General features: G+C 41.1%; 2 protein-coding genes across 2 annotated transcripts in view; both read left to right on the forward strand.

Annotated features, from left to right (window-relative positions):
• Positions 1-2,218, forward strand: part of LOC134392933 (cytosolic phospholipase A2 epsilon-like) — a 73,593-nt gene extending 71,375 nt beyond the window's left edge. Inside the window, exons 20-21 of the mRNA XM_063117699.1 lie at positions 629-815; positions 1,681-2,218. Coding sequence (XP_062973769.1) covers positions 629-815; positions 1,681-1,892 — 399 coding nt within the window. The 3' untranslated portion in view covers positions 1,893-2,218. The remainder of the gene's footprint in view (positions 1-628; positions 816-1,680) is intronic.
• Positions 2,219-9,669: 7,451 nt separating this feature from the next.
• EHD4 (EH domain containing 4) overlaps positions 9,670-26,901 on the forward strand; it is a 29,403-nt gene continuing 12,171 nt past the window's right edge. Inside the window, exons 1-3 of the mRNA XM_063117680.1 lie at positions 9,670-9,936; positions 21,057-21,233; positions 25,525-25,622. Coding sequence (XP_062973750.1) covers positions 9,701-9,936; positions 21,057-21,233; positions 25,525-25,622 — 511 coding nt within the window. The 5' untranslated portion in view covers positions 9,670-9,700. The remainder of the gene's footprint in view (positions 9,937-21,056; positions 21,234-25,524; positions 25,623-26,901) is intronic.

Below are 26,901 nucleotides of genomic sequence, written 5' to 3' on the forward strand. Positions count from 1 at the left end.
CCTGCTCTGAAAAAATAACCTACCACCGCAGAGTCTCGTCGGGCCAACTTAGCTATGACCCATTCAATGAAATATGGTCTCCTTTTCTCAATTACATCAATGGTACAGATGTGGCATCCAACTCTGGTTTAACAAATCTTCCTCTGACCACAGTAAATTGAAGGAAACAAGCTCGGTTCGGCATCTACAGAAATCGTGTTTGTGTATTTATTAGAAACGCTGTCTGACTTGTATGTTTTTATATATATTTTTAACTTTTTAAAAATGCTTTGTTAAATAGAGTTTAATAAATAAATATTAAAAAAAAAAAACAGAACTGGTTCTCACTACATAATTTCTATAACAATAAAAGCCTTCCATCTGGCTGAGATAGTTACAGCCTGAGGGGTCTTAAGGTTCTTGTTTAACAGCTTTCTGAACATAAGCAAAGTATAAACCCTACAATGTTGCTAAAACATGTTACTAGTAATCATGGTTGTTGGGGTAGCGTGAGATAAGAAACCACAGGTTCTAAAAAAAGAATTAGACTGAGAAATAGGTGTGAGTGTGTAGAGACCTTCCATCTCTTTATCAAGCAAGGGTTCAACTAACTTCTTGTTTCGATATTTTTATCCCTACAACTACATAGCCCCTGATAAAAGCTTCCGAATATTTCTCAGAGCAAGGAATCCCATTTCCCAAAATTATCCCAAAGGAAGAAGAAGGAAAAGAGGTAGAAGAGTGCTACTTGGTTGGAGAACAAGAAGGTCCTGAGATTCCATTAGTGCTTCTTTTCCCCTTAGTTCTCAACTCCTTCAGGGAGTACAAAGCACCTGGTAAGTTTGTCCAAGCACTCTTTACTTTTCATTTCAATACATTATGACTGACTTTATTCTTTGACTGACAAAAGGGGAGATCAGGATACTGGGATGAGAGTACTTGAAAATGAGGTGACACTACTTAGAGAAGGGGTAGACAACATGGTGTTTGTGGGTACCAATGTGTCCCCAGATAACGGCTTATTGCACACCAAGATGCCCTACCCCACCCACTGTTTTTTTTTAATAAACACATTTTGCTGTAAAATAGGTTTTTACTAGTGATGAAAACTGGATTCAAAGGAATTGTTAGTGTGTTCAGGCTCAGACTTCACCTCTACCTTGTACACAGTCAGGTTTTGGCAGCATATTTGTCCTTTGACACAAATCCTATGGCAGCCATTTTGTGGCGATGCCCAGGAGTTTCTGAAATTGCTTTCTGCATGCAATTCAAGGGGATGGTTTTAACCCTTAAAGCCCCAATTGGCTTAAGACCTAGCTATCTAAGGGACTGGCTGTGTTGCTATGAGCTTTTCTGGGGATTAAGATCTGTAAGAGAGGCCCTCTTAAGGCCATCATTACCTAGAGAAGCCTGTTTATCAGGAACACATGAAAGGGCTTTCTCTTGAGTTGTAATCAAACCACAGAGTATGCTCTCTGAAGAATTATCATTGGCACCACTCTCTAGGCATTTATAAAAGATGTGAAGGTGCACGTTTTACTCCATCCTTTGAAAGTATATAGTTTTAATGTTTCTGTTTTTATTGTTTTAAGATTCTATTTTAAATTGCTGTACCCCACCTTGATGGCTTTTGAGCAAATAAGCTGGTGTATACAAATACATAAATAAACAAACACACTTCTCTTCTTTTTTAAATCATAGGAGTGAAACGTAGTCCTGAGGAGATGGAAGATGGTGATATTGATCTTATCAGTACCTTTGGCCCTTATAATATAAATTCCTTGCGATATTCAGAGAAGGATTTTGAAAAGCTGGTAAAACTGTCTCAGTACAACATCGAAAATAACAAAGACATGATGATTAAGGCTTTGCGTATAGCTGTGGAACGGAAAAGGCATCATAAGAAGAGTTAGTAGTTTCATAATCCACAGGGATAATATCTGAGTTTTATAACAAAGTGAGACTCAAAACCTTTTGCATATTGTTCAGCATTATGGAATAATAGAGGCACTTTATTCCAGAGGAAAAGAAAAAATAATCAAAAGAATATTAAAGACATTGCCCAACTTGTCCTAATTGAAGAAATATCAGCGTTCACAAAATTAAACAGCTGCAAATGCAGATGTACTCTCTTAACAAATATAATTTGCCTCAAGTATCGATAGAGTGAATGAGTAAGGTATGGACACAGACCTTTCTACTTGGAAATGCTCTAAATATATTATAGTAGAAATACGCTGTGAATAAAATTTCTTTAGGCTCTAGGTATTTCATGTACAAAGATACAAGATTTCACTCTTACAATATCTCTACATTTTCAATAGATATAAAAACTTTATATATTGTTCTAAGGTTTCAAGAGTTTTGCATAAAAATTGTTTTGGTTTGTTGCAATATGAGAGGTGCAAAATGATTTTAAAAAAAACAACCCCCCAAAACACCAGCTCCTGTTAGTAGTGGTGTCAGGGCTCATGGGGATGCCACACTGGCTCTTGTTTATTAGGAGGAATGCTGATGTCCTCACAGCCCACCCCCCAACCCGCCCCTCAGAATTCCCTGTTCCCTCTGAACATAGCTACAATCCTTACAGTAGCAGGAGGGGGGATTAATTTCCCCAACAACAATTCCTTGTTGTAATGCAAAGTATTTGGGTGGTGGCTTGGTCCTGAATGGGCAATTAAGGCCCATTAGCTTTACAAAAGGCAGATGAAAACTCCTACAATTTGGCTTATTCATATGTATCAACTCAGCTGCCAGCTATTATGGACTGTCCTTGGCAACATGGCTACAGGAACTGTCCCTGATGAGCATCTGTAGTTCAAAATTTACTTCTGCAAAACTGCTTGTTATCTAAACAATGGTGTGAATCTAAAAGTGTCCAAAGGCTGCACACATGCTGCTGTATACAATAATCATAGCTTGCTGAATCTGATTCTAAGAGCACTGATTAGTTGTTGGCGAAGGCGAAACTTGTAGGAGACTGAATTCAGTACCCCTAACCACAGCCAACGCAGAAATTATCAAAGCTGTCAAAGACCATAGTGCCAATTGTATGTTTCAATGGAGGGATGGAAGGATCCGTATCCACCACCATGTGCACAACCAGTTTGTGAGCATAAGGATTGGTGCCAAAATCCCTGATCATTGTATATGGGCGTTGTTTCCTCTTATAGCACCCAATGCCCAAAGGCAAGCCACACACAAAAGCCTGTACTGAGAAAAATGAAAGCCGCTAAGTAGGCTATGCGATGTGCATGACATGTCACTCCAAACCACAATAAACGACCAACAACAGCACATCCAGTTAATAAATGGTAAAATAACATATTAACAAACAGATTTTAAAAATGTAGCATAAAATGCCAGCTTCAGTGACAAATTAGAGTATGTTACAATACCACTTATAAACAGAACCAAAAACAATCAGAAACAGACCAGAAACAATCCATGGGGGGAATAATTAACAGTCAACATTTAAACAAACCATCTCACCACAATAATAAACATCATGGCTTGTTTCACATTGATTTCAGGTTTCAGTTGTTCAATAAACATTAACTCTTTGTTAGGGAAATTCCCCTAACCTGGTAGGAAAGGGACGACTTCACAACCAGTCCAGAAACAGAGACTCTTTATTTACTGTGCACACAGGAGACAGCCCCTTACTTCATACAAACCAAAGGCAGATACTCTCTAACAATCAGCTACATCAGGATACATTTATACTTCATCCAAGTTGCTCTGATGAAGTCATACAGTTTCCCTCCTCCCACCTGTGACTGATCACAAGTCCCATACATGTTCCATAAACAGAAACCCATTCTTACATAAACAATGCCATATGATGGCAGCCTATGACCGGTACAAAATGTTGCATTCTGTTCCTTGATAAGCACCTCAAGGAGAGATAGGAATTCCAGAGTATGCTCTGACCCTTCAGAAATCCCTGGTCAGAGGGCTTTCAATGGTAAATAGATTAAACAATGTGCGTCTCCAAGTCTGTGTTCCAAGAGATCAAAACAGCCTTGGAGTTTTCTGTATCTTGTTGTTTTGAAAGGCACAAAGGTGGGCGCTAGAGGAAAAGTGTCACCTCAAATTGAGGGGCTTCAACGGGGGCATTTTCAGATTTCTCTGTCATCTTTAATCTTTCTCTGGAAACGCTGTTCAATTTGCAGCCAGAGTTTTTAACTGAGGCTGGCCTACCAGCACATTTCTCTCACAGTCTAGCACATGCTTTATTATGCAGAAAATCAGCCAGATACTCCTCATATCCTTTCAGATGTCTTCCAGGTTCACCAATGTAAAAGCAGTTACATTCTAAACACTCAGTTTTATGGAAAGCATCTTAACTGCGCATTCCCCCTTACCTACAACACAGAGATTCCTGGGTCCAGCATGGAAGTGAAATTGGCACTCTATTCAGTGGCCTAAAGAGAGGCACACAGACTTTGTGTATATATACAAACTGACACACACACACCCAAAAAGGAAGTGGTATGAAATGATAAGGGGCATTGCCAGACACTAAAATATTTGGGGTCCAGGCCATTAGGACAAAAATGAACTTGAAATCTGCATGTACTATATTTATATATGCAAATGTAAAAATAATTATTAGGATTTATATGCATTTCACAGGAAGTAAAGACAGCCAATTAATTTCTCATCCAAATCACCTTAAATATTGAGAGTGGCTGGTAGTTTCACCCACCCACCCACCTACCTACAAATGGCAAAATTTGTACCAAAACGTAACTTTAAAAAATTGTCAGAAAACTAATTCAAATGCAAGCCAAGGATAAATAGGGGAGTTCAAGTTCCTACCCAGATTCAAATTTAAGCAGTTCACCTTCCATTAATTACCCCATTCATCTATCATCATAAGCTCCATAAACCGAATTCAAAATAAAATAAAGTGGTGCAGAATTCCAGTGGAAGAGTGTTCAAAATACTGCGTGGGTGATGGGAAGACTGGAGTAAAAGGGAGCAAGGAAGGAGAGTGGAAGGGGAAGCTGGAAGCAAGGTACTGACAGATTTGGGGATGGGGATCAGAGGAGAAGGATGGAGCAAGGACTGGGCAGCATGGAGGAGACAAAGAGAGCCTAGAAAAAGAAGCAGGAAGTGGCAGCAGAAGCAGGTTATATGTGGAAAGATGGCTGCCTTCCTTCTTTGCCTTCTCTGCACTGTACTTTTGGGGTTCTCTCTCGTGGTGGGAACTTGTGACTTTTTTTCCAAGCCCCTACACATAGACACACAAAGAGCAAGACACAAGCAGGGCAGATTAGGAAGCCCCACACTAAGTATCATGTCTCTGTGCACTACAATACAGAGCGGAGAGACTTACAAAGATCAAGAACAGCAGCTGCCACTGAACACTGCCATCGGTACCAATGGAAGGTATTTTTCTAAGTTTAACTGCCGTGTTTGTGTGTGGAGGTATTTTGGAGACTGTTGCAGCAGGTAGAAAAAGGAGCTACGATCTCCCTTAAAAGTCATCTCCCTTGCATGGCAATTCAGCTAACGATAAAACCTTCCATTGGCACCAATGGACACTCAAGATTCTGGGAAACAGATTCAGGGCCAGAACCAGGACCCCATGGATGCAGGATTAGCTACCTTCCTGATGGCAAGGACATAACTATTGCTGGGGGAAAGGAAATGGTTTTGTGGAGCTCACAGCTTTGCAGTTTGTGTATATGCAAAAGGCAAGACGAGAATTACCATGGTTCATGGTGCAACTCTCAGCCTTTAAAAAATAATGTTTGTTTTTGTTCTTTGTAAGTCCATTGAATTAGTCAGCAAAGTATCAAATACACATAAATAGGGGTGGGGCAAACCCATACACAAAATACTATACTAAGAATGGAAGAAAAGTTGTCTTGTTCATCACAAGTAATGTTCCAAGCACAATTCCTCAACATTCATATCACCACAGTCCAGAACTCCCACAACAATGGAGGGAGTGGAAATTGTACTTTCCCTGCAACAAAATTTTGTGATTTTGTGTTCTGCGAGGATATGATTTCCCTCCAGTAGAAGCCCATCGTCCTGGTGTCTGGATCCCCTGCAACCATTGGGTTCAGTTTTGGGAGGAGGGAGCATAAATGCCCCTGGATGTTACAGATCTATTCTAGTATGCATGCCATACAAATTTAGCACCCAAGTATATCAGAATGTCTTCAACATTAACATTTTAGATACAGTACTAAAGCATGATACCCAATATTCTAGCTGACAAAGAAGTGTATTTCCTGAATGTGCTGCAGTGTTACACAGATTAGAGACACACAAGGAACTGGTACGCAAATTAAACACAAGCTCTGATAATATTTAACACTTGCACTGCATTGTCAAATGAGCAAAACACTTCACATGCATCATCTCATTGTAATCCTTAAAACAACCCTGTAAAGTAAGTCAGTACTAATTTACTCCATATTCCAGGGAAGGGGAATGAGACTGATAGAGATAGAGTGGCGGGTCTAAGGCAACCCAGACAGTTTATGGCAGAGGGCAGATTCATAACAGGTTCTTCCTGATCAGGGCACAATCTTATCAATTGCGTCCTTGGTTATCAGGAGCCCCCCAACTATCAATGTCTACTAGTCCCTGTGGCTATATGCTACCTCCAATATCATAGACAGTATTCCTATGTACACCAGTTGCTGTGGAACATGGGCAGGAGGGTGCTGTTGCACTCAAGTCCTGCTTGTAGCTTTTCTGTAGGCAGCTAGTTGACCACTATGTAAACAGAATGCCGGACTAGCTGAACCCATGGTCTGATTCACTGTGGCTCATCTTATTTATTTATTTATTTTATTTATTTAAGGATTTTTATGCCGCCATTCAGCCAAAAGGCTCTCACGGCGGCTTACAAAAGTATTTCTTGACAGTCCCTGCCCACAGGCTTACAATCTAAAAGACATGACACAAAAGGAAAGGGGATTGGGAGGGAGGAGGAGAAGGGGGAAAAGGAAAGCAAATTCAGGCACTACAATCTTAGTTGGAAAGTTCAGCAGTTACAGTTGACAGCAGGAGGGAGGGGACTCTCAGCCGGAGCTGGACCCAGGCACGGTGGAGAGGTGCCTGGCTGCTGCTTCCTCCCTCACTGGTGGCCTCTCCAGAGACAGTTGGTAGCAGGAGGGAGGGGGCTCTCAGCTGGAGCTGGACTCAGGCACGGTGGAGAGGTGCCTGGCTGCTGCTTCCTCCCTCACTGGTGGCCTCTCCAGAGACAGTTGGTAGCAGGAGGGAGGGGGCTCTCAGCTGGAGCTGGACCCAGGCACAGTGGAGAGGTGCCTGGCTGCTGCTTCCTCCCTCACTGTTTAACATGGACACGTCCGATCTAGAGATGTAAAATTTCTGGAAATTTTGAAGGCTGGTTTTTTAAAAAACATACAGAAATTATGGGAGAAATTGAAAAATAAGAAATACTTTGTTGCTTTAGGTCAGCTTTCCCCAACCTGGTGCCCTCCAGATATTTTGGACTTCCAACTTCTATCAGCCTCAGGAAGGATGGACAAGCTCAGGAATGCTGGGCATTATAGTTTAAAATATTTGTAGGGCAGCAGGTTGAGAAAGGCCACATTAGGACCGTAAAGCAGCCTTTATGTTCCTAAAGTTATATTATGTATAACAAGATTTGCTCATAAAATTATTATCATTATATTTGAAAACTTTAAAAAGTTAACTCAGAATATTTGCAATTATTGTCTGAATAAACTATACATTTAAAATGATCAATTTTATGAGCAAACGTATTTTAGATTCTTAATTTGTTTGACCAGAAGTAACTTCAGCAAGTAGTTCCTGAAACATCTGAATCATCCTAGAAGCCAGAAGAAGCAGGAAGAACTGGAGGCAGAGGAAGACAAGTCTACAAACACAGGACTCTGTAGAACAAAACCGAAACTGTCAATAATGTACCTTTTCTTCCCTATTATAATATGGTGACTCAATTCACAAGCTGGGAAAGTGGGCATGACTTGGAGCATTCCAAAGTGTCTATCAGTAAAAGATATATTGGATTAATAAATTTAATAAGAAATGGAAGAAATAATTATGCAGAGAATCTTACAGATTAAAAAGCATTTGCCCTCTATGGCTTCATTATTTCCAGACATTTTACATCTCTAGCCTTTCTATAAAGGTCTTATTACATAGTTTTTAGAAATCATTGTGGGGAGGGGGAGTAAAAGCTTGGTAACAATATATGAACACCATGTCTTAAATTCTAAAAGAATATATATGCTGGCTGTGAGGGGGCACTGTCTCTGACCTTAAGAAGATTTTATGAGCAAGGACCGCAAGATTGCCTTCTCAGGATGCAATCCTATACATGTTTAGACAGAAAAACAACTTACAACTCCCAATATGCCCCGGCCTGGAAGTTGTAGGACATTTTTCTGTCTAAATATGCATCGGATTGCACCCTCAATCTCTTAGCTACTATGCTACAACAGTTCCCTAGAACTGTTATTATTGGATGGCTACAAAAGGAGACTAAACTATGGGAAGTTCAGGGCCAACAAGGAATTGTAGTGAGAGGAATGATAGGAAATCCCCTCGAATATGTTACAGCATGAGACTACTGATCTCTTGGGCTGAATAATCAGCTTTCTGCTTATTCCTTGAACCTGCAGCATAGCTCTATACAATTACCATAATGAACTACGTTTGAAAAGGAAGTTGTTTATCCAGCTATTGACCTAAGTGGCACACTGTGGGTTAACACTGTGCAGATTTACCGGTCCTTCTCAGTGATGTATATGGGGGTTCAATGGGAAGCTGCAATCAGGGAAGTGCACTTTATGGTGTCCATTCCCAGATCCTACTTTCACTGCTACTTTAAGCTATTAGGAGTTTTGCTCCTTTCACACTTTGGAGTTCATGGAGGGAGGATTATTATTTAGGATCATAAAGTGCTTTCCCTGCAAAGTTATTATCTCCCTTTCCCCAGGATTCTATTAACTTCAGACCGAACAGAGCCCTTGAAAGTTGATACCATCCTGAATTAGGAAGAGAGATGTACATGTCCCCTAATCTCAAATCCCCTCTCCAGGATACTGTAAACTGTTAAAAAGAGTTGGATGAGTCCAATTTTTCTTCAAGTCAATCCTTTTCCTACCGGCACCATATACCATGCCTCCTTGGAAGACTATCAGGATGCTCAGTCCTCATTAGGCTACATGGATTCCCCACCCAGCTACTCCCACTATTTTCCCTTTGTCGAGAGCCACCCGCCCCTCTCTCCTCCGCTCCCCGATGCTGTAAACAGAGGCAGCAGCTGCGCCTGCAAAGACCGTTTGTATTCCCGCCCCGTCTCTCTGGGTGGCACAGCCAGGGTAGGGGCCACCGGGCCGGCCACCACAGCTCCGTTCGTTCGTTTCTTTCCAGGCAGCCCAGGGGGATCGAGCCGGCTATGGAGAGGCAAGAGGACGATGCCGCTGACCCCTCCCTAACCTGGAAGCAGCCGGCGAGAACGGCTCCACTTGGAGACGTAACGAAGAACTCCTCGGCGGCGCTTCCAGCCTCCGCCCCGGGGCGTCCCCGGCGACAAAGTGAGGCAAGCGCAGAGATCAACGAGGAAGGGGAGCAGGAAGGAAGGGCGGAGCTCGTCGCTTGCCGGCTTGGCCTTTCCGTCTGGCTGGCAGCGCGGCCGGGGAAGCGGGCGAGCGGGTGAGCGAGGGTTGCGGCCGCCACAGCAACAGAAACTACGGCCGGGATGTTCAGCTGGCTAGGGAAGCAGGGCGGGCGCGGCAGGCCCGGCGAAGGCGAGGACGTGGTGGAGACGGTGACCGGCGGGCTGAAGGAGCTGTACACCAAGAAGCTGCTGCCGCTGGAGGAGCACTACCGCTTCCATGAGTTCCACTCGCCCGCCTTGGAGGACGCGGACTTCGAGAACAAGCCCATGGTGCTCCTCGTGGGCCAGTACAGCACGGGCAAGACCACGTTCATCAGGTAAAGCGCGCTCGCCGCCGCCCCAGGGGAACAACGCGGTCGCCGCCCAGGGCAGCAAATGGCGCGTCGCGCCAGACGCGCGGTCTCCTTCAGGCGTCCACTGCCTTCATCTCTCCATGGGCAGCCGCAGGCAAATGTCCTTTGACACATCTCCTTTCCCCACCTCGTCGCGGTATATATTTAGGAGGTGAAACTTCCAGAACCTCCGTGGAGAAGGAAGAGGCAGACCTTCCGCTGTTAAAGGACTGCTTGCCATCTATTTGGAGGTATAGGGACGCTGTTGAGGCGAGACGTCCATCCTACCCACATTTACAGCCTCCTTTCAGGCGTAATCGTATGCATATTTAGACAGAAAAAAGCCCTACAAGTCTCAATATTCCCCTGCCAGCCCTGCTGGGAGTTGTAGGACTGTTTTTCTGTCTAAATATACATACGATTACGCCTTTAGCTGTATAACTAAAAACAGATTAACTCCTGCAAAACTACCCTGTGGTCTTTGTGATAAGTAACACATACCAAGCTTATTTTATTTATTTATTAATCTGACTTGTAGCCCTAAAATGGTTGAAATTAAAAATTTAAGGCTGCTTCCGGAAGACTAATTCAAACATGTTGACTTCCCCATAGTTCATTCTGTGTACTCACCACTGTCTATAGAAAGGAATGTGTGACACATCTAGAAATATCTGTGCTTCACTTGATTGCTGTTAGACTTCTTCCTTTATTTTTTATTTGTTACATTTATGCATATGCCAGCTTCTCTGGATACAAATACGACCAGGGCGGCTTGCAAGTCACATAAAAATAACAAAACTGCAATAAACAATATTAAGAAATATGATTAAATAAACATCAGGATCCTTCCCCCAGGGGGCAGTTGGGAGAGTGCAGCTGGAACAGGGGTCCTCCTCTTCGTCTCTCCTGGAATTCTTCACACAGGGCCCTGTGAACAGCACACAGTGTATATTTATATTTTCGTTTGCCCAGCTCAGCAGAGACTTAGGATGTATGGTGGCTGGTGTGTGCAATGCTGAAGCCATCCCATGTGTCCCACTGCATGCAGTCTGTTATGGTAAACGTTTCGTCATAGAACTGGATTTGGTGAATTTCAGGGCAAGTGTATTTTGTCATCGGTAAGCTGTTGAAAAGACCTCTTTGCTTGCCCTGGCACTCTTACCTTGATGGTAGATGTCAGAGGCATTCCTCTCCCATCTTCATAGCCTTATTGGGAATGATTTGTGGAGGGTATCTCTGTGTGGATACGCTTTCCTTTTCGAACAGTTCTGGGCCCAAAAAGGCAATTCAGATAAGGTTCAGTTCATTTAACTCTTATTGTCAGGAATTTATCTGGGTAAGAACCACATGAATGCCTCAAGACAACCCACTAGTATTTTTAATGCTTTATCATCTTAGTATTATTCATATTTCCAAATAAACGGTAAGCTAAATTTATTTATTTATTCATTTATTTATTGCATTTCTATACAGCCCAATAGCCGAAGCTCTCTGGACGATTCACAAAAACCGCCGGTTTTTGTGAACAAAAACTGGGCGGTTAAAATCCTTTAATGCTCCCATTTTACACATTGAGTGTTAGTTGGGATCCATTACTTCTCAGTACAATGGTGGTAGTACTATTAATGAACAATTTAATCCAACGTGTGCCTTTTCACAAATTGTGCTGTTTCCATTACTATAGAGTGATTGTTTTATGTTTCAGTAATACCTCTTAAAGGATGTGTACCTTGATTTAACTTGCACAGGGTGGCATTGTTCCACTTTTGTAATGAAATGTAATGATTCTGGAACCAAATTTGCCCCCACTATCCAGATGCTGGTATAGCAAATATTTCATAACCACTCACACTATGCAGTCTCTAACCTTTCTTTTATAAATCTGTTCAGTGCTCTCTCTTCTTGTGGTAAATGGTCACTGCACACGTCTACCCTCCTGTAGTTCTTAGGTCATTGTCTAGGATGTTATAATATACCTATCTCAGTGCTTTACTATTCTGACAACTCATTGTACAATTATTCTGAGTTTTATATGTTTACCATCATGAGGTTAGTATTACAGCCCAAAGGTAAATATCCCAACCAGTTTTATATATGTCTTCAAGATAAAATAAGCAGCAAAGTGTAAAAATCTTTAGTCATGCCACAATAAAATTGTTAGTCTTTAAGGTGCCAAAATACTTCCTTTTTTCCTTGCAAATATTTAGAGGCAATATTTCCTTGGGATAGAAATGTTTCAGGGATGTGGAGAGGGCTCAGTTTAATGAGCAATGATGACCTTGAAATTGATGTTGATTGAGTCACAGACTCTAGTTTTTGTTGTGAAGGGCACCATGGAGAATAGAAATGCTACCTAAGTTGTTGCCTTTGCTAGCTTTTATAAAAAAATAATGAGGAAAAATCCTACGTTACTTGACTTCAACCATACAACCATCTACATTGAACAAATTGTGCTTTTTTAGGTGTTCTACAGTTGTAGTTTTGTTTCGTTTATCAAAAGTGATTTCTAAGTTGTCTTAAAAAAATCACTTTAAAATACTGGAAAAACAATTGTAGATGTTAATGGAAAAAATGTTAACCAACTACTTCTAGTTATGATTTCCATAGAAATTCTTCTTAAATTCCAAAATACTCTTACTTTGCTTGCCAGGCTGTGGAAAAAGTAGAAAGAACAGTTTCTTTCATAGAGCTTTGTTTAACAGCCTCACATCAGCAAACTAAAGTGCAATAAATCTTCTCATTATGAAGTCATACAAGTAGCGTTTGTTCAACTGTCCAGTACCATAGGGGAATATGTAAATAACTGAAAAATGTAGACATCATCAAGTATCTTACCTTTCTGCTCTCCTCAGACAATGCAAACATTGGGAATTAAACTGTCTTGACACTATCCTTTTACAAGCCTTATTCTTTTGAGTCTCATGGTCAGTAAAGTTAAAGGTTCGATGATGGGGAAGGATGCACAGAGGATGCAGCTGCTGTTATTTTTGAAATGCTGTTATTATCAGTTGATGAGGTGTTGTACAACCAGTCAGCCTTCAAAACAGAAACAGCATTGTCCATCAGCAGTAAACTTCACAAGAGCCAATTAGAAGCCTGGAAAAACCTAACATGGAACTTGAGGGTCATCAAGTTTGACACCAGGTGAACTGAGAATGAGAAGGAGCTCTACAGCTGGGCTGCAAAAAGTCTCTGATAGCCCTACCCACCCACCTCCTCATCAGGTCAGCCTTTAAAAAGTGTCTTAGCAACTGATCAGGTTCAACTTGGGACCAGGATACCTGAGAGAGCACCTTCTCCCTTACCAACCTTCGAGGTCACCTGAGGGCATGTTCCTGGTGGTTCCACATGGACCTATGGTCTGACTGGAGTCCACCATGAGAAGCACCTTCAGTGTAGTGGTCCCCTTCCTATGAAATTCCCGCCTTTGGAAGTCAGGTAGGCGCCAACATTGTATGCTTCCAGCACCTCCTGAAAACATTGTTGTTTCAGGATGTTTTCCCTGAATAATAATAACAGCAACAACAGCAGCAACAATAATGATAATAATAAATTATTATTATTATCACTACCCCATAGCTGAAGCTCTCTGGGCAATTTACATAAGACCATGACCGGCCATGGTTTTATCAGAACTTTGTTTTTCTAAAAATGCAATTTTTAATGCGGTGTTTTAATTCTGGTTTTGTGCTTTTATTCTATTTGTTGTTTACTGCTCTGAAATCTTTGGATGGGCAGCGAATCATAAATATTGTAAATAAAATAAATAAATATTTTTTATTTATTAATAACTTATATACTACTTAATTTAATAAAGTCTCTAAGTGGTTTATATTTAAATATGAAAAATCACATTTAAATACACTATTAAAAACAATAATACAAAGCAGTACAAGGAGCAGTAAGCTGGAGCAGCATATCATTAATTGCAGTGAATTATAAGCCAGAGAAAGCATGAGCAAACAAGCATGTTTTCAGGAGGCGTTGTTTGCGGGGATAAGAGCATATAACACCAGTGCATATCTGGGGCCAGTTTAAACTGTTGGTGATCACCTTTAAAGTCCTAAGTGGCTTCAGACCAGGTTATTTGAAGAACCGTCTGAACTTATATGAACCTGCCTGGGTCCTAAAATCAGTCATAGAGGCCCTGCTCTTGTGCCCACCAGTAACATGTATTAGGTTGACAGCATGGGAAATATGGCCTTTTCTGTGGTGGCCCCATCCTTATGAATGCCCTACTATGGGATCTGTGTCAGGCTCCCTCCATGACTGTTTTAAATCAGGCTTTGAAGTTCTAGTTTGCTTTTAATGAACATGTGCCCATTTTTTAATTTATAAATCTGAGGTTTGTATTGTTTAGTTAATTATATTGTTTATATTTTATTGTTTTCAAATTTGACTTTGTAAATCACCCTGAGGAGGCTTTGCTTCAAAAAAAAAAGCAGTAAAAATAATTTAAATAAATAAGAGAACCACTGAAGTGTGATGCCTCCAATTCATAGCCTGCACTCAGGCTCAGAAGAATACCAGGGTTGATGATATCAACACCTGCTAAGAGGGTTACACTCCCCCATCTTTCTACCAGCGTGGATTGTCCAATAGGGTGGACAAAGCAGTTTCAATTCCAAAGCTAGCGTAAAGATCTGGGGAATCAGGTTCATCCAGGAATATCTGAGTTGGAGTAGGAAAGTTGGCCACTGATAGATCATAGAATCATAGAATAGCAGAGTTGGAAGGGGCCTACAAGGCCATCGAGTCCAACCCCCTGCTCAATGCAGGAATCCACCCTAAAGCATCCCTGACAGATGGTTGTCCAGCTGCCTCTTGAATGCCTCTAGTGTGGGAGAGCCCACAACCTCCCTAGGTAGCTGATTCCACTGTCGCACTGCTCTAACAGTCAGGAAGTTTTTCCTGATGTCCAGCCGGAATCTGGCTTCCTTTAACTTGAGCCCGTTATTCCGTGTCCTGCACTCTGGGAGAATCGAGAAGAGATCCTGGCCCTCCTCTGTGTGACAACCTTTTAAGTATTTGAAGAGTGCTATCATGTCTCCCCTCAATCTTCTCTTCTCCAGGCTAAACATGCCCAGTTCTTTCAGTCTCTCTTCATAGGGCTTTGTTTCTAGACCTCTGATCATCCTCGTTGCCCTCTTCTGAACACGCTCCAGCTTGTCTGCGTCCCTCTTGAATTGTGGAGCCCAGAACTGGACGCAATACTCTAGATGAGGCCTAACCAGGGCCGAATAGAGAGGAACCAGTACCTCACGTGATTTGGAAGCTATACTTCTATTAATGCAGCCCAAAATAGCATTTGCCTTTCTTGCAGCCATATCGCACTGTTGGCTCATATTCAGCTTGTGATCTACAACAATTCCAAGATCTTTCTCATTTGTAGTATTGCTGAGCCAAGTGTCCCCCATCTTGTAACTGTGCATTTGGTTTCTATTCCCTAAATGTAGAACTTGGCATTTATCCCTATTAAATTTCATTCTGTTGTTTTCAGCCCAGCACTCCAGCCTATCAAGATCACTTTGAAGTTTGTTTCTGTCTTCCAGGGTATTAGCTATCCCACCCAATTTGGTGTCATCTGCAAATTTGATCAGCGTTCCCTGCACCTCCTCGTCCAAATCATTAATAAAAATGTTGAAGAGCACTGGGCCCAGGACTGAGCCCTGCGGCACCCCACTCGTTGCCTCTCCCCAGTTTGAGAAGGTTCCATTGATAAGTACTCTTTGAGTCCGATTCTGTAGCCAACTGCGGATCCACCTAATAGTTGTTCCATCTAGCCCACTTTTAGCTAGTTTGTTAATCAGAATGTCATGTGGTACTTTGTCAAAAGCTTTGCTGAAGTCAAGATATATGACATCCACAGCATTCCCGCAGTCCACAAGGGAGGTTATCCTATCAAAAAATGAGATCAAATTAGTCTGACAGGATTTGTTCCTGACAAATCCATGTTGGCTTCTAGTAATCATTGCATTGATTTCAAGGTGTTTACAGATTGACTTCTTTATAATCTGCTCCAGAATTTTCCCAGGGATGGATGTCAGGCTGACTGGTCTGTAGTTCCCAGGTTCCTCCTTTTTGCCCTTTTTGAAGATAGGGACAACGTTAGCCCTCCTCCAGTCGTCCGGCACCTAATTGCCAAGGTCTTCAAGGTCCAATGTTTATGAAAATTTTAAATCCATAAATGGGAAACAAGAACATATCTATAAACAGAAAAACAAACAAATAGGAAAGAGAAAGGGTTGGGGAATAGATGAGGAAGATACAGGTATTTTCATATATCTGTGTTTTATACAGCTCCAAGAACTCCAGATTGTGCATCTGCTTCATTAAAGATTATGCATTTTTTTAATAGCTAAACCAAGTAGGCATTTGATTCTGGGTTTTTTTGTGGGGGAAGAGAAGGAGTATTAGAGTTTTCTATTGGGGTAACACAAGCCTCTTTGCCACTGTGGCTGCTCCAGGTACCCAGGTGTGTTAAGAGGTTGATAGTCCATCCCATTCTTCCCTCAAAAAGGTGTTCGTGGTTTTGGTGTGGTTTTTTTAAAAAATAAAGGTGGCTTGTTCCTAACAAAATCATATACAATATTCTTCCTGGGCAAGTTCACACTGCTGAATTTCTCCATGTCCTAGTACATGACTGTGTGGAGAAAAGGTAATGTGTCAACTAGACAGTACATGGCGTAAGGTAGCAGCCATTTCTGCGATTGTGGGTGCAGTTTTGGCAGTAGCCATACAACCGTAGAAGTGGTTGCTAGATCATTGCATGTACTATTCAGTTTATACCAAACCTCTGTGCAGTCACGTACCTGTGTGTGCCCACATATAGCCAGCTTTCTTGACTGTGAAGCAGACCAGAGAGTATCCATTCAGACACATCCCAACTGCCTATGTTTATTGAATTTCTGCTGAGATTGCTTATCCCACTTAACCTCCTGGCTTTGCAAAGATGGAACTTCCTCCTACTGGTTTCAAATGTCATGAGTTTTATTTCAAACAGGATTCCCACTCTTCGACAAACATCCTCTCTGCCTTTTTATGCTTGCAAAGCAAAAATAGTTTTCAGCCCGGTAACTGGGTGGAGTGCTTATGAGAGAGGAAGAAGATCTTCCCAGTTTGCACTGTATCTCCACATCAGAACAATTGCCGGGAGTGGTCTTACTTCATCCTATATGTCCAATAGTTTAGGTTAATTAAGTATTTTCATATTACTGAAGCAAGTATACTTCCGGTTGCTGAATCTCAAATGCCCTACCTTTGCATGCCTGCCATGGAACTTCTGCACATTGCAGAAGGATCCATAGAGTGCAGTTTTCAAAAGATGGATGAGTGGAAGGCACAACCTCTCTGGAGTCCAATGAATATGAACAATATATTAAAAAGTGTTACCCCAAACAGTTAATTAACAGTTAAGACAATAAATAAAAGCACAAATGAAGCCAGTCCCAAGCCATATTTCATTATGTGGTCATGATGACAGTTGTTTGTAACTAGCTATAAAGTTGCTTTCAATCACTAAATTTTGCTCCACATGCTTACTCTTCCTCTATTTTCTGGTATCTTTTCTATTGGCTTTCTTCAGTGTCTCTCCCCAGCCTCTTTTCAGTTTTCCCAACTTACGTTTTCATCCCTGTTCTTCCACAGCATTCTACCCATCTTCTTTCATTTGCCCTGCATTCTATGACCTCATTAAAGTAGGCATTACACAGTTAATTTAAGTGGAGCACTGGTTGAGCTTAATTGGACGTCGTCATTTCCTCAGGTGAACAGAGAGTTCACACCCTCTCCCAGCTATGCAAGCATACCAAAGCTTGTCCAGGTTTATGGATTTTTCATACTGCGGAAAAGTTTCCCCCAGATTTATTTATTTATTTATTACACTTATATACCGCCCCCATAGCCAGAGCTCTCTGGGCGGTTTACAGAAATTCTAAAATTGAGATAAAAACAAGTATACACAATTTAAAAATTTAAAACACAGAACATACACACATAGGTTTTCCCTGGAACACAGACTGAAAATGGCTACTTTAGATGACCATCACAGGGGGACGATGGAATATTTTTCGGCAGTACACTAATTTAAATACACTAATGGATCTTAGTATCAGGTGTTGCTTTTGGGAATTCTGTGCAAATTTACTTTATTCGTTGGGAAGAACAGGGGAAAGCATCCATGATGACATAAGACCAAGAATCTGCTTTATAACATTCACAGGATTTGTGTTGTGTGAACTGCTCTACATTTTGCAAATTAACTTAAAATAGTCTTCCTGTATAGCACTCTCTTTCTCAACTCTTGTCATAGGCATTTGCTTTTCCTGTGGTATTATAGCAGAGTGCAGGGTGGGAATCCACTTTCATTGATATTATAATATTTCTTTAGATGAGAAATGTGTAAATTGAGAAAGAGGAGGATAAAATAAAATGTATGCCTATGGGTTAAGGCACTAGTTCTGCCTTAGGCTGTTCTGCAATCTTCTGACCTTGAGCAAGTTAGTAAGCAAGTAACTTACGTGGAAGTAATACCTGCTTAGTTAAATAGACTTACTCCCTGGTAAATGTGTTTAGGATTGCAGTCTGAAATGCTGAGTAAACACAAAATTTGAAACTTTCTTGGAGACAAAGTTTGGGGCAAACTAAGGAGGAGAAAAATAAACAGGCATTTTGGAAGACAATGGTGTTCAAATCTGCACCCATTTATTTGTGGTCAAGTCTCATTTAGATTTGTATAACATTATGATATCTGGCATTTAATACTCATTCCCTTCCCTAATAATTCTTAACATCGAATTTGATTTACTATTGTAGCACATTGAGCTGACTTCTTAGTGAACTATTAGCATGGCTCGCATGTGTAGCTGATTTCAGTATTGTTGCCTTCATGTTTGTGTAGGACAGAGTAGAATACTTTAAGAAACAACAAAGTGTCTGTAAAGTACTGGAGCACAATTACAGGGAAACTGTATCTTTTTCTTTTATTGGAAGTATATGATAGGGATATGGAATGTCATACAAAATGGATGCATGTCTCATATCTTCTGTTCTGCCTTTATTTTTTCTGTGGGCCTGTTCAGATAACACACTAAGCCGTGGTTAGGCTGCTAACCCTTTTGCAGCAAATGGTTAGTGAGTGTTTTTAAACTGTGTTTATGTAGCCACCATGGTTAGGAATGGTTTACATGACGCACTAAGTCATGGTTCACACAACATGCTAAGCCATAATGTTTAGATCAAAATGCTTAACGACCATAGCTTAGCATGTCATCTGAACAGGGTCTGTATATAGAACGACACCAAGTAGTTAATGTAATAAATCCTGAAAGATAATTGTTTGTGGATGTGGGTGAGTAGGTTGTGACGTGGTCTGTACATGTTCATTTAACAGAAGATTTGAAACATACTGCTTGACATGCTAGCTGAAATTGAATTACTCTAGCTTTTATTCTCGCTAACAAAGACTTAATAAATATTTATATTGTTAAAACATGTAGTTAATAAAACATTCAGCACAAGATTTAATAAATCATTTTTATGTACATTCTTTTTATGGTTGGAACACCGCCAACTGACTGATCATATATGGTCACTTGACTGCCTATTATTTGACCAATCAGATAGTCTACGAAGGCAAGAATATGCAGGTGGCAACTTACCTTTACAATTTTTAATTGAAGGATCATTTTTTAGCAATGGAAAGTGGTGCTTGCCCCCTACAACTGCAACACATGGTGGGGGAGCAAACCTAATGGCATAATGGTGGTGGGGGGGGGGGAGAACAACCTTCAATCCCCAAAAGCTTGTTGCTCTGTATCTCAATTTAAAATTGGAAAAGCACATTAAGTGTTGACTCAATATTCAGAGGATCAGGAAGAAGGAGTCATTGATGATAAATTAGATGACGCAGATGGAGGTGAAACATTAGTTCAAGCTGATGATGCTTCAGGAATTAGCCTGCAGCCAGCTTAGCAAACCTGCTTTTAAAAACTGACTTTAAAAAATAATTGGTGTTCTTTGCTTTCTCTCTCTCTCTCTTTCTCTCTCTTTTAATTTGGAACTGTAAGATGAACCTTCTGTTCCAGGATAAAATCCAAAGAGAAGAACTGCTCAATGAATCATTTAGATTTATAGAAACCTTGCCTGAAATTGTAATGATATAATAATTAGTTATGTTTTTTTAACAAAGGGGGAGAGCAATCCAGTGGTCCCTGGAAAGCATCCCAGGGACCATAGGATCCTTCAGAGTACCCCCTCCAAGACCCTAGACACTGTTCCAGCCTGGAGAGAGGGGGCTTTGGAATATGACCCCTCCCCTCATCTGCCCCCTCAGTTCGCTTGCATTACAAGGTTGTAAAAGCAGGCTGGGAGGACCTTGGAGAGGTCTAAAAGGGGGCATTGTGGGGAGAAAGGTCACCATGATACTAGAAATCCTGCGGCCTTTCCAGCCATATCCCCACCAGCATGCCTCTGCCAGACAGATTCAGAGGGTAGAAATTTTTTAAAAAAAGACTTTTCCCACCCAGCTAGCAGCAGCCTGGAAAGGCATTGAATACTTGGAAGCCTCCAGGATCAGATGCTACCACCTAGGGCTGTGCACGGTCCCCTGATTCACCTCGGAGGCCAGTTCAGAGCCCACAAAACAGCCCCGATCGACTCAGGGTACTTCAGGGCTTGCCTGCCTTGCCTCAGTGTTGAACCCAGGGTGAGATTTGGGGCCCCCAAGGTGACTTGGCCTTGCAAGTCCCTGGGTACCAGCTGTGCAGCCAGCACCCAGGAAAGCTGGTAGCAAGGCAGGCCATGAGTCCATTGGACTCAACTCCCCCTCCCCGCTCAGCTGCCGCCATCGCCACCCACCACATTACTGCCACCATCGCCGCCGCCGCCACATCGCACCTGCTGCATCGCTGCCGCGGCATCGTCCACCACAACCAAGAAACGCGGCACTCCTGAGAACCTGGCTGCGATTTCAAGATATCGCAGGGGCTCTGCTAAGTACCTCTATGGCCACCGCAGTTTGTGGCCATAGAGGTACTAAACAGCAGTGTGCTTAGTGTTTCGCTTCTCAGTTTGTTGATCAAATTTGTATTCTTATTTCCTTCCAGGTACCTGTTGGAGCAGGATTTCCCAGGAATGAGGATTGGTCCAGAACCAACTACAGATTCTTTCATCGCTGTCATGTATGGAGACACTGAAGGGAGTACTCCAGGGAATGCCCTTGTAGTGGACCCCAAGAAGCCGTTCCGCAAACTCGGCCGTTTTGGAAATGCATTCTTGAATAGGTAAGGAAAGCCTCCATACAATCTCTTGTACGTGTGTGTGTGTGTATAAATGTCTATAAAAAAAATTGAGTGTATGTTTATTAACAGTATTTGTATACTACTGATATACTGCACAGTAGCTAAAGCACTCTGTGTTTCACAAAACAAAATGCTTAGAATTATAAAATTCTTCTAGTACATTCTGAAACACTCCCCTAACAATTAACATCAAACCAACAGTTATGTGAATATGTATTGTATACAAAAAGGAAAAAATAAAAGTTGATTGATACAACTTCTAGGGGAAGGAAGCTTAATCAAGTAGAGAAAGAAAAAATAGAAAGGAAGAAAGGAGACCAAAAAAAAAAAGAAAAAGAGAAAAAAATAGTATTGAGATATAGTACATGTTGAGAATTGCTGAGATGCATGTAGAACCATCTTTTGTTTTTTTGTGAACTGTCCAGAGAGCTCCGGCTATTGGGCGGTATAGAAATGTAATAAATAAATTACTGAGGAAAACCTCAAAATGAATGTTTCCTTAAGTACTGAATAAAGACCAACTGAATGTGTGGATGCATACTGAAATTAATGTGAGGGCCTTTTCAGAAAGTAGTGACAAATACAGTGTTATTTATATCATAATACTTTTCATTGTAAATGAGAATTACAGTTGTGCACTACACTATGTAAGGATGGAATAGGAACAATATTTCGAATAATATTCTCACCTAGTACTATCTAGCCCCATTGCTAAAATCCCCCTTGGTTCTGTCTCTTATTAGTAAACAGAACAGGTGGAGTTTACTCTGCCAGGTTGCAAGGTATAATGTTTTAGTTCTTAATTTTTTAATGAGAATCACCACAGAGCATTTACTGGGAGAAGAATGGTTCCACATGATGCCTGCACCATATTGCTTCTATTGGTTACAATATTACTGTTGTTGCTTTGTTGAATTTGCAGTGCCCATTTAAGGATGTCCCAGGGGCCATAGGAAATATCAGATCTCCCTTCCACATTCAGAGGGCGAGGGAGAGAGAGAGCGCTCTACCTTCAGAGGAGGAGATTCAACCTTGGATCGCTCTTCCTTCCCAGCCACTGCAGAAAATTCCACAGCATTATCATGCCTAATGTCAGAACTCTGATGTCAGAAAAGCATTGGGGGGCGGGGCAGGATTTTCACCAGCTTAAATAGTTTCCTTCCTATTACTCATAATGGGAGGGAAATTGTTTTGTAAAAAATGGTATTATTATTTATTATTTATTGCATTTTTATACCGCCCAACAGCCGAAGCTCCCTGGACAGTTCACAAAAACTAAAACCATTCAAAGTATAAAACAAACAGTATAAAAACATGATATAAAATACACATTAAAAACTGATTAAAAACATTTCTCTTCTCCCAGGCATTTAACAGCATTTAACAACGCTAAGTTTGTTTTCTAACAGACCCCAGAACTGGTTTTTTTTTTAATGGATACTGTTGTTTTTATACTGTTGTTTTTATGTTTCTGATGGTTTTAAAATTTTGTATACTTTTTAAAGTTTACTGTTTTAACTTTTGTTGAACCGCCCAGAGAGCTTCGGCTGTGGGGCGGTATATAAATGTAATAAATAATTACATAAATACCATACATGATTAAAACATCTTTAAAACATCCTAAAAACAGGGTTTTAGATATGCCAGACACTCCAACCTAGATCCATTCCTACTCGGCTTGCAAGATTGCCCTGCCCATATTAAATGTGCTATTGTTAGAAAATCCTTCCCGAGTAGTGATTTCTGGAAGAACTTGAAAGGCATTCAAGGGGGATGATTCAAAACTTTCCACATAGCAGTTGAAAGTCTTTGAATAATGGAATGTGAGGCCAGAAGTATATTGTTTGGGAAAGTGGAAGGGAGGCATACCATCTTATCTCTTGACTGTTGGTGAGCCTTTTACTATGGATTAGAGTGAGAAAATATTAGACTAGCTACCATAGCAATGCCTCACGTTTTGCATGTTAGATAACTACTTGACTTTTAGGTTATCAGAATCTGGAACTGCTCTAGATAAGACACGTTAGAAGTCTGAATGGTTCAGTAGATAATTAGTGAAGTAAGCTCTGTATAGCCCTTCGCTCTTAACCACTTCTAAACCACCCAGCTGTTAAATGTTAGGTTTCTGTGAGCACTAGTGTTTCTGATTCTGCTAGTAAGCTACACTTCATTGTTTATCAGGGTTGTTGCACACGCTTTTATTAGTTACATGTTATCATTGGTCATCAACAGTTATTGCATGTCACTGAGTTTACACACTTCTGTACCTTCTGCATGCATGCAGTGATCAAGGAAAATGTGATAGGTATTTTGTTCATAGCCTCTTGGCAGATGGACAAAGTAAAAGTGGTTCCGCTCAGCCAAATGTGTCTTGGCCTTGCTCTAGCATGACCAAGTGGGCTGACAGAGCTATACAACTGATGAAGTACGCTGTGTGACTCACACGATTTCCAGGGCTGCCTATTCCCCAAGTCCCTTGCACAGATGCAGAGTTAGAGCTGCAAGTGCCAATTCTACTACCATGGCAAGAGTAAAATAACCCTGCTAAGGTTTTCTAATCTCATTTCACCCCTATCCATGCCCATACCATCACTTTTATTTATGCATTTATTTTCTTTTACTTAAGAAATTTTAACCCTGCTTTTCCCCTCCAAAGCAAAAGGAGTTGCTCAAAGCAGCCTACAAAAATATAAAAACAATAACTAAGCATTAACACATAGCAAGTTAAAAGCAGGAGCAAGCACAAAATCCAAATCTAGCAGTCAATAAAATTAAGCAACAGAAAAGTCAAGGGCTTGTTTAAAGAGACATGCCTTCACTTGCTGGCGAAATTCAGATAAAGAGGAAGACGACCTGTCCTCTGGAGCAGGGAGTGCCATATACAAGGCGCCAGCACCAAGAAAGCCCTCTCATGCGTTGCCATTGACCGTGCCTTTGAAGGCAACAACGCGTGCAAGAGGGGTGGAACAGCTGATCTTAAAAGGACAGACAGGTGCCCTAGGGGAGGAGATGGTCCTGCAAGGAGCCTGGGTCCTCATGCTGCTTGTGGCCTTTTCCACAGTTCTACCACCCTCTCGCTTGGAACCTGTGTCTAAACACTGGTTCTGCTTTTGTGGCCAGAGCAGAGGGGAAGGGACCACGCTCTGCTTTCTAATCGTAGTCACATGCCTCTCCCAAGTTTCATTCCTTTTCATCCTTTCGTTTTTCTCTGTTGGATTTCTTTCTTTTTTTCCTCTAGAAAAAAACCCTCCATCTCCTAATTTGCTTAGGCTTTTTCTAATCCGATATGGATAAAAATATTATTCCACCGGGGTATTATTTATCAGCCTGGAAGGGGTTTGTAAAATGCTAATTCTTACCATTGCATTTGTTGCCCAGGATGATTTCGGAGACAATGCCAACCTCTGTGTCCATGCTTCTTTCTCTATTTTTTTAAAAATATTCTGTAATGTATAATTCTAATTAGAAACTGCTGATGGCTTGCATTTATACTGCAAGCCGTCTTTTCCCTTCTTCTACTTTTTTTTTTTTACTGTCCTTATCGCTTTGCCTAGAAATAGCTTAAGTGTATTACACAGCGCTATCTCCATATAGAACTGCTGTTCTTGTTTTTCTTGTCCAACTTGCCACTGCTTCTACATCACTTGACATCCGGAAAATGTAAAACATTGTGTCATTGTTTAGCTGGAATAAAGGGTTCAGTCTTCTCCTAACACTTAACTCCTTTAGCAGTTAGTACTAAGCCAAGTTCAGACATTTTACAGAAAATATGTACATGTGTCAGGAGGAAAATGTCAATCTCTAGAATCATTTTAAAATATTCTTTTCAATTCATTTGTTACTCGCATTTTTGAAAAATTCTTTTTGTGATCTTTAGAGTTCTGACTGAAACCCAGAGCGGATTCACTGCACCACTGACATCGGAACCACCAGCATTGATGCTGGGGGAGCATGGGGAGCCTGACAGCCTTGGCCATAGGCAGCCAAGCATTCAGAGAGCATGAGAAGAGGCCCTATGTGCATACTATTGCCAATGTATGCACATAGCACTTGTCTGTGTGTGTCAAGGGGATTCCAGGCCTAGTCAGGGTTTACACCAAATCGGCCCATCATTCTATGGTACTCTGAAAGCATGAATCCCTTTTCTCATACAGAAATCTGTCTTTAAAAAATACCACCTTGCATAATTTGGGGAGGGAGTGTCTCTCACGTGTTCAGATACAGGAAAACTGTTTTAAAATAAAATAAACTTTCCTTTTCCTTTTCTTTGTAGGTTCATGTGTGCTCAGTTACCTAATCAGGTTCTGAAGAGCATCAGCATCATAGATAGCCCTGGCATTCTTTCAGGAGAGAAACAGCGTATCAGAAGAGGTGAGCTTGTTCATTATAAACGTTCTAGTTCTGTTTCTCTGCCAGCAGGCATTCACAACAAACAACGCGATTAAAGCATGTTATTATTATTTCCTTGTGTTTCTAGGCTAACAACTTATTTACTGATATTATAATATAAACCTCTCTATGTAATCAGAAAATCTCCAAACCCAGATTCTGAGTATTTTCTTAGAAGGTTTCTTTTAAATAATTAAAATCATTGTGGCAAAAATAGAAATGAGCCAGCCAAAATTAAACATGTCTTTCGATTTCATTAGGAGAAATAAGCACATGGCTAAATCTTTCACTGAAATGATGTGGCAACTGATCACAGCAGTTTTGCAATAGAGCTCTTTGCATGACATGACAATCCACCATGAGTTATGTAACCCATTGTGAGGCTGTAGCACATGCAGGGTGCATACAGCTGCTATTTTGAATATGCAAACCTTGTCATGTGAACCATATGTCTTGCTGTGCAAGGGATAAGCAACAGCTCATAAAACAATTCATGAGTTAAACAGCCCTCGCATAACCCATGCTCAACAGATTCGCACACCACTACAATCCCCAAACGGGTGTGGCATATTCAACCTGACACATGGCTTGTCGTGGGTTAAATGGCTTGGGATGGGCTGTGGTGCGGCATCCAAACCTGGTCACTGTGTTGGCTGATAACAATACATCAATACACAAGCAAGGCTTCATCCTGTGAGAAAGTCCCATGAAGTCAATAGGATATCTGAGTGGACAACCATAGGATTGTGCCATAAATCATAGTATCTCTGGGCAAGAATTATTCTGTTGTTGCATTAGTATGGTGTTGTTACACTGACTAAGTCAAGGTTTATTGGTGTATGCTCTGAATTCATATTTTTGAATGGTCTTGCATTCTTTGCTTGCTGGGCTTTGTTCCTCTTAGTACATAGAATGATATACAAAACTTAGCAGTACACATTTATAAAACTGGTCATAAACTAATTTCCCTTTCTGTGACTTAAATGTGTCATTCCTTATGGTATTTTTTTAAAGTCATATTCTTTTTTTTATGGTATCAGCCTCACCAGATGCAGCAGCAATACAAAGAACACAGTGGCACAACCTACAGTGGCACAACTCCTTCCTCCATATGTGTTCACATCTGCTAGTAAACACATCTTGGGGAAGAGAGTGTGCGAGTGGTGGCAGCAATGCTGGGTGGGTCCCTGATGGCAGCAGAGGCGGTGATAGCATGTGGAGGGACATTGATGACACCACACCAAGAGCCCACTGAAGTCTG

This window comes from Elgaria multicarinata, chromosome 2 (genome assembly GCF_023053635.1).
Source record: "Elgaria multicarinata webbii isolate HBS135686 ecotype San Diego chromosome 2, rElgMul1.1.pri, whole genome shotgun sequence".
NCBI lineage: Eukaryota > Metazoa > Chordata > Lepidosauria > Squamata > Anguidae > Elgaria > Elgaria multicarinata.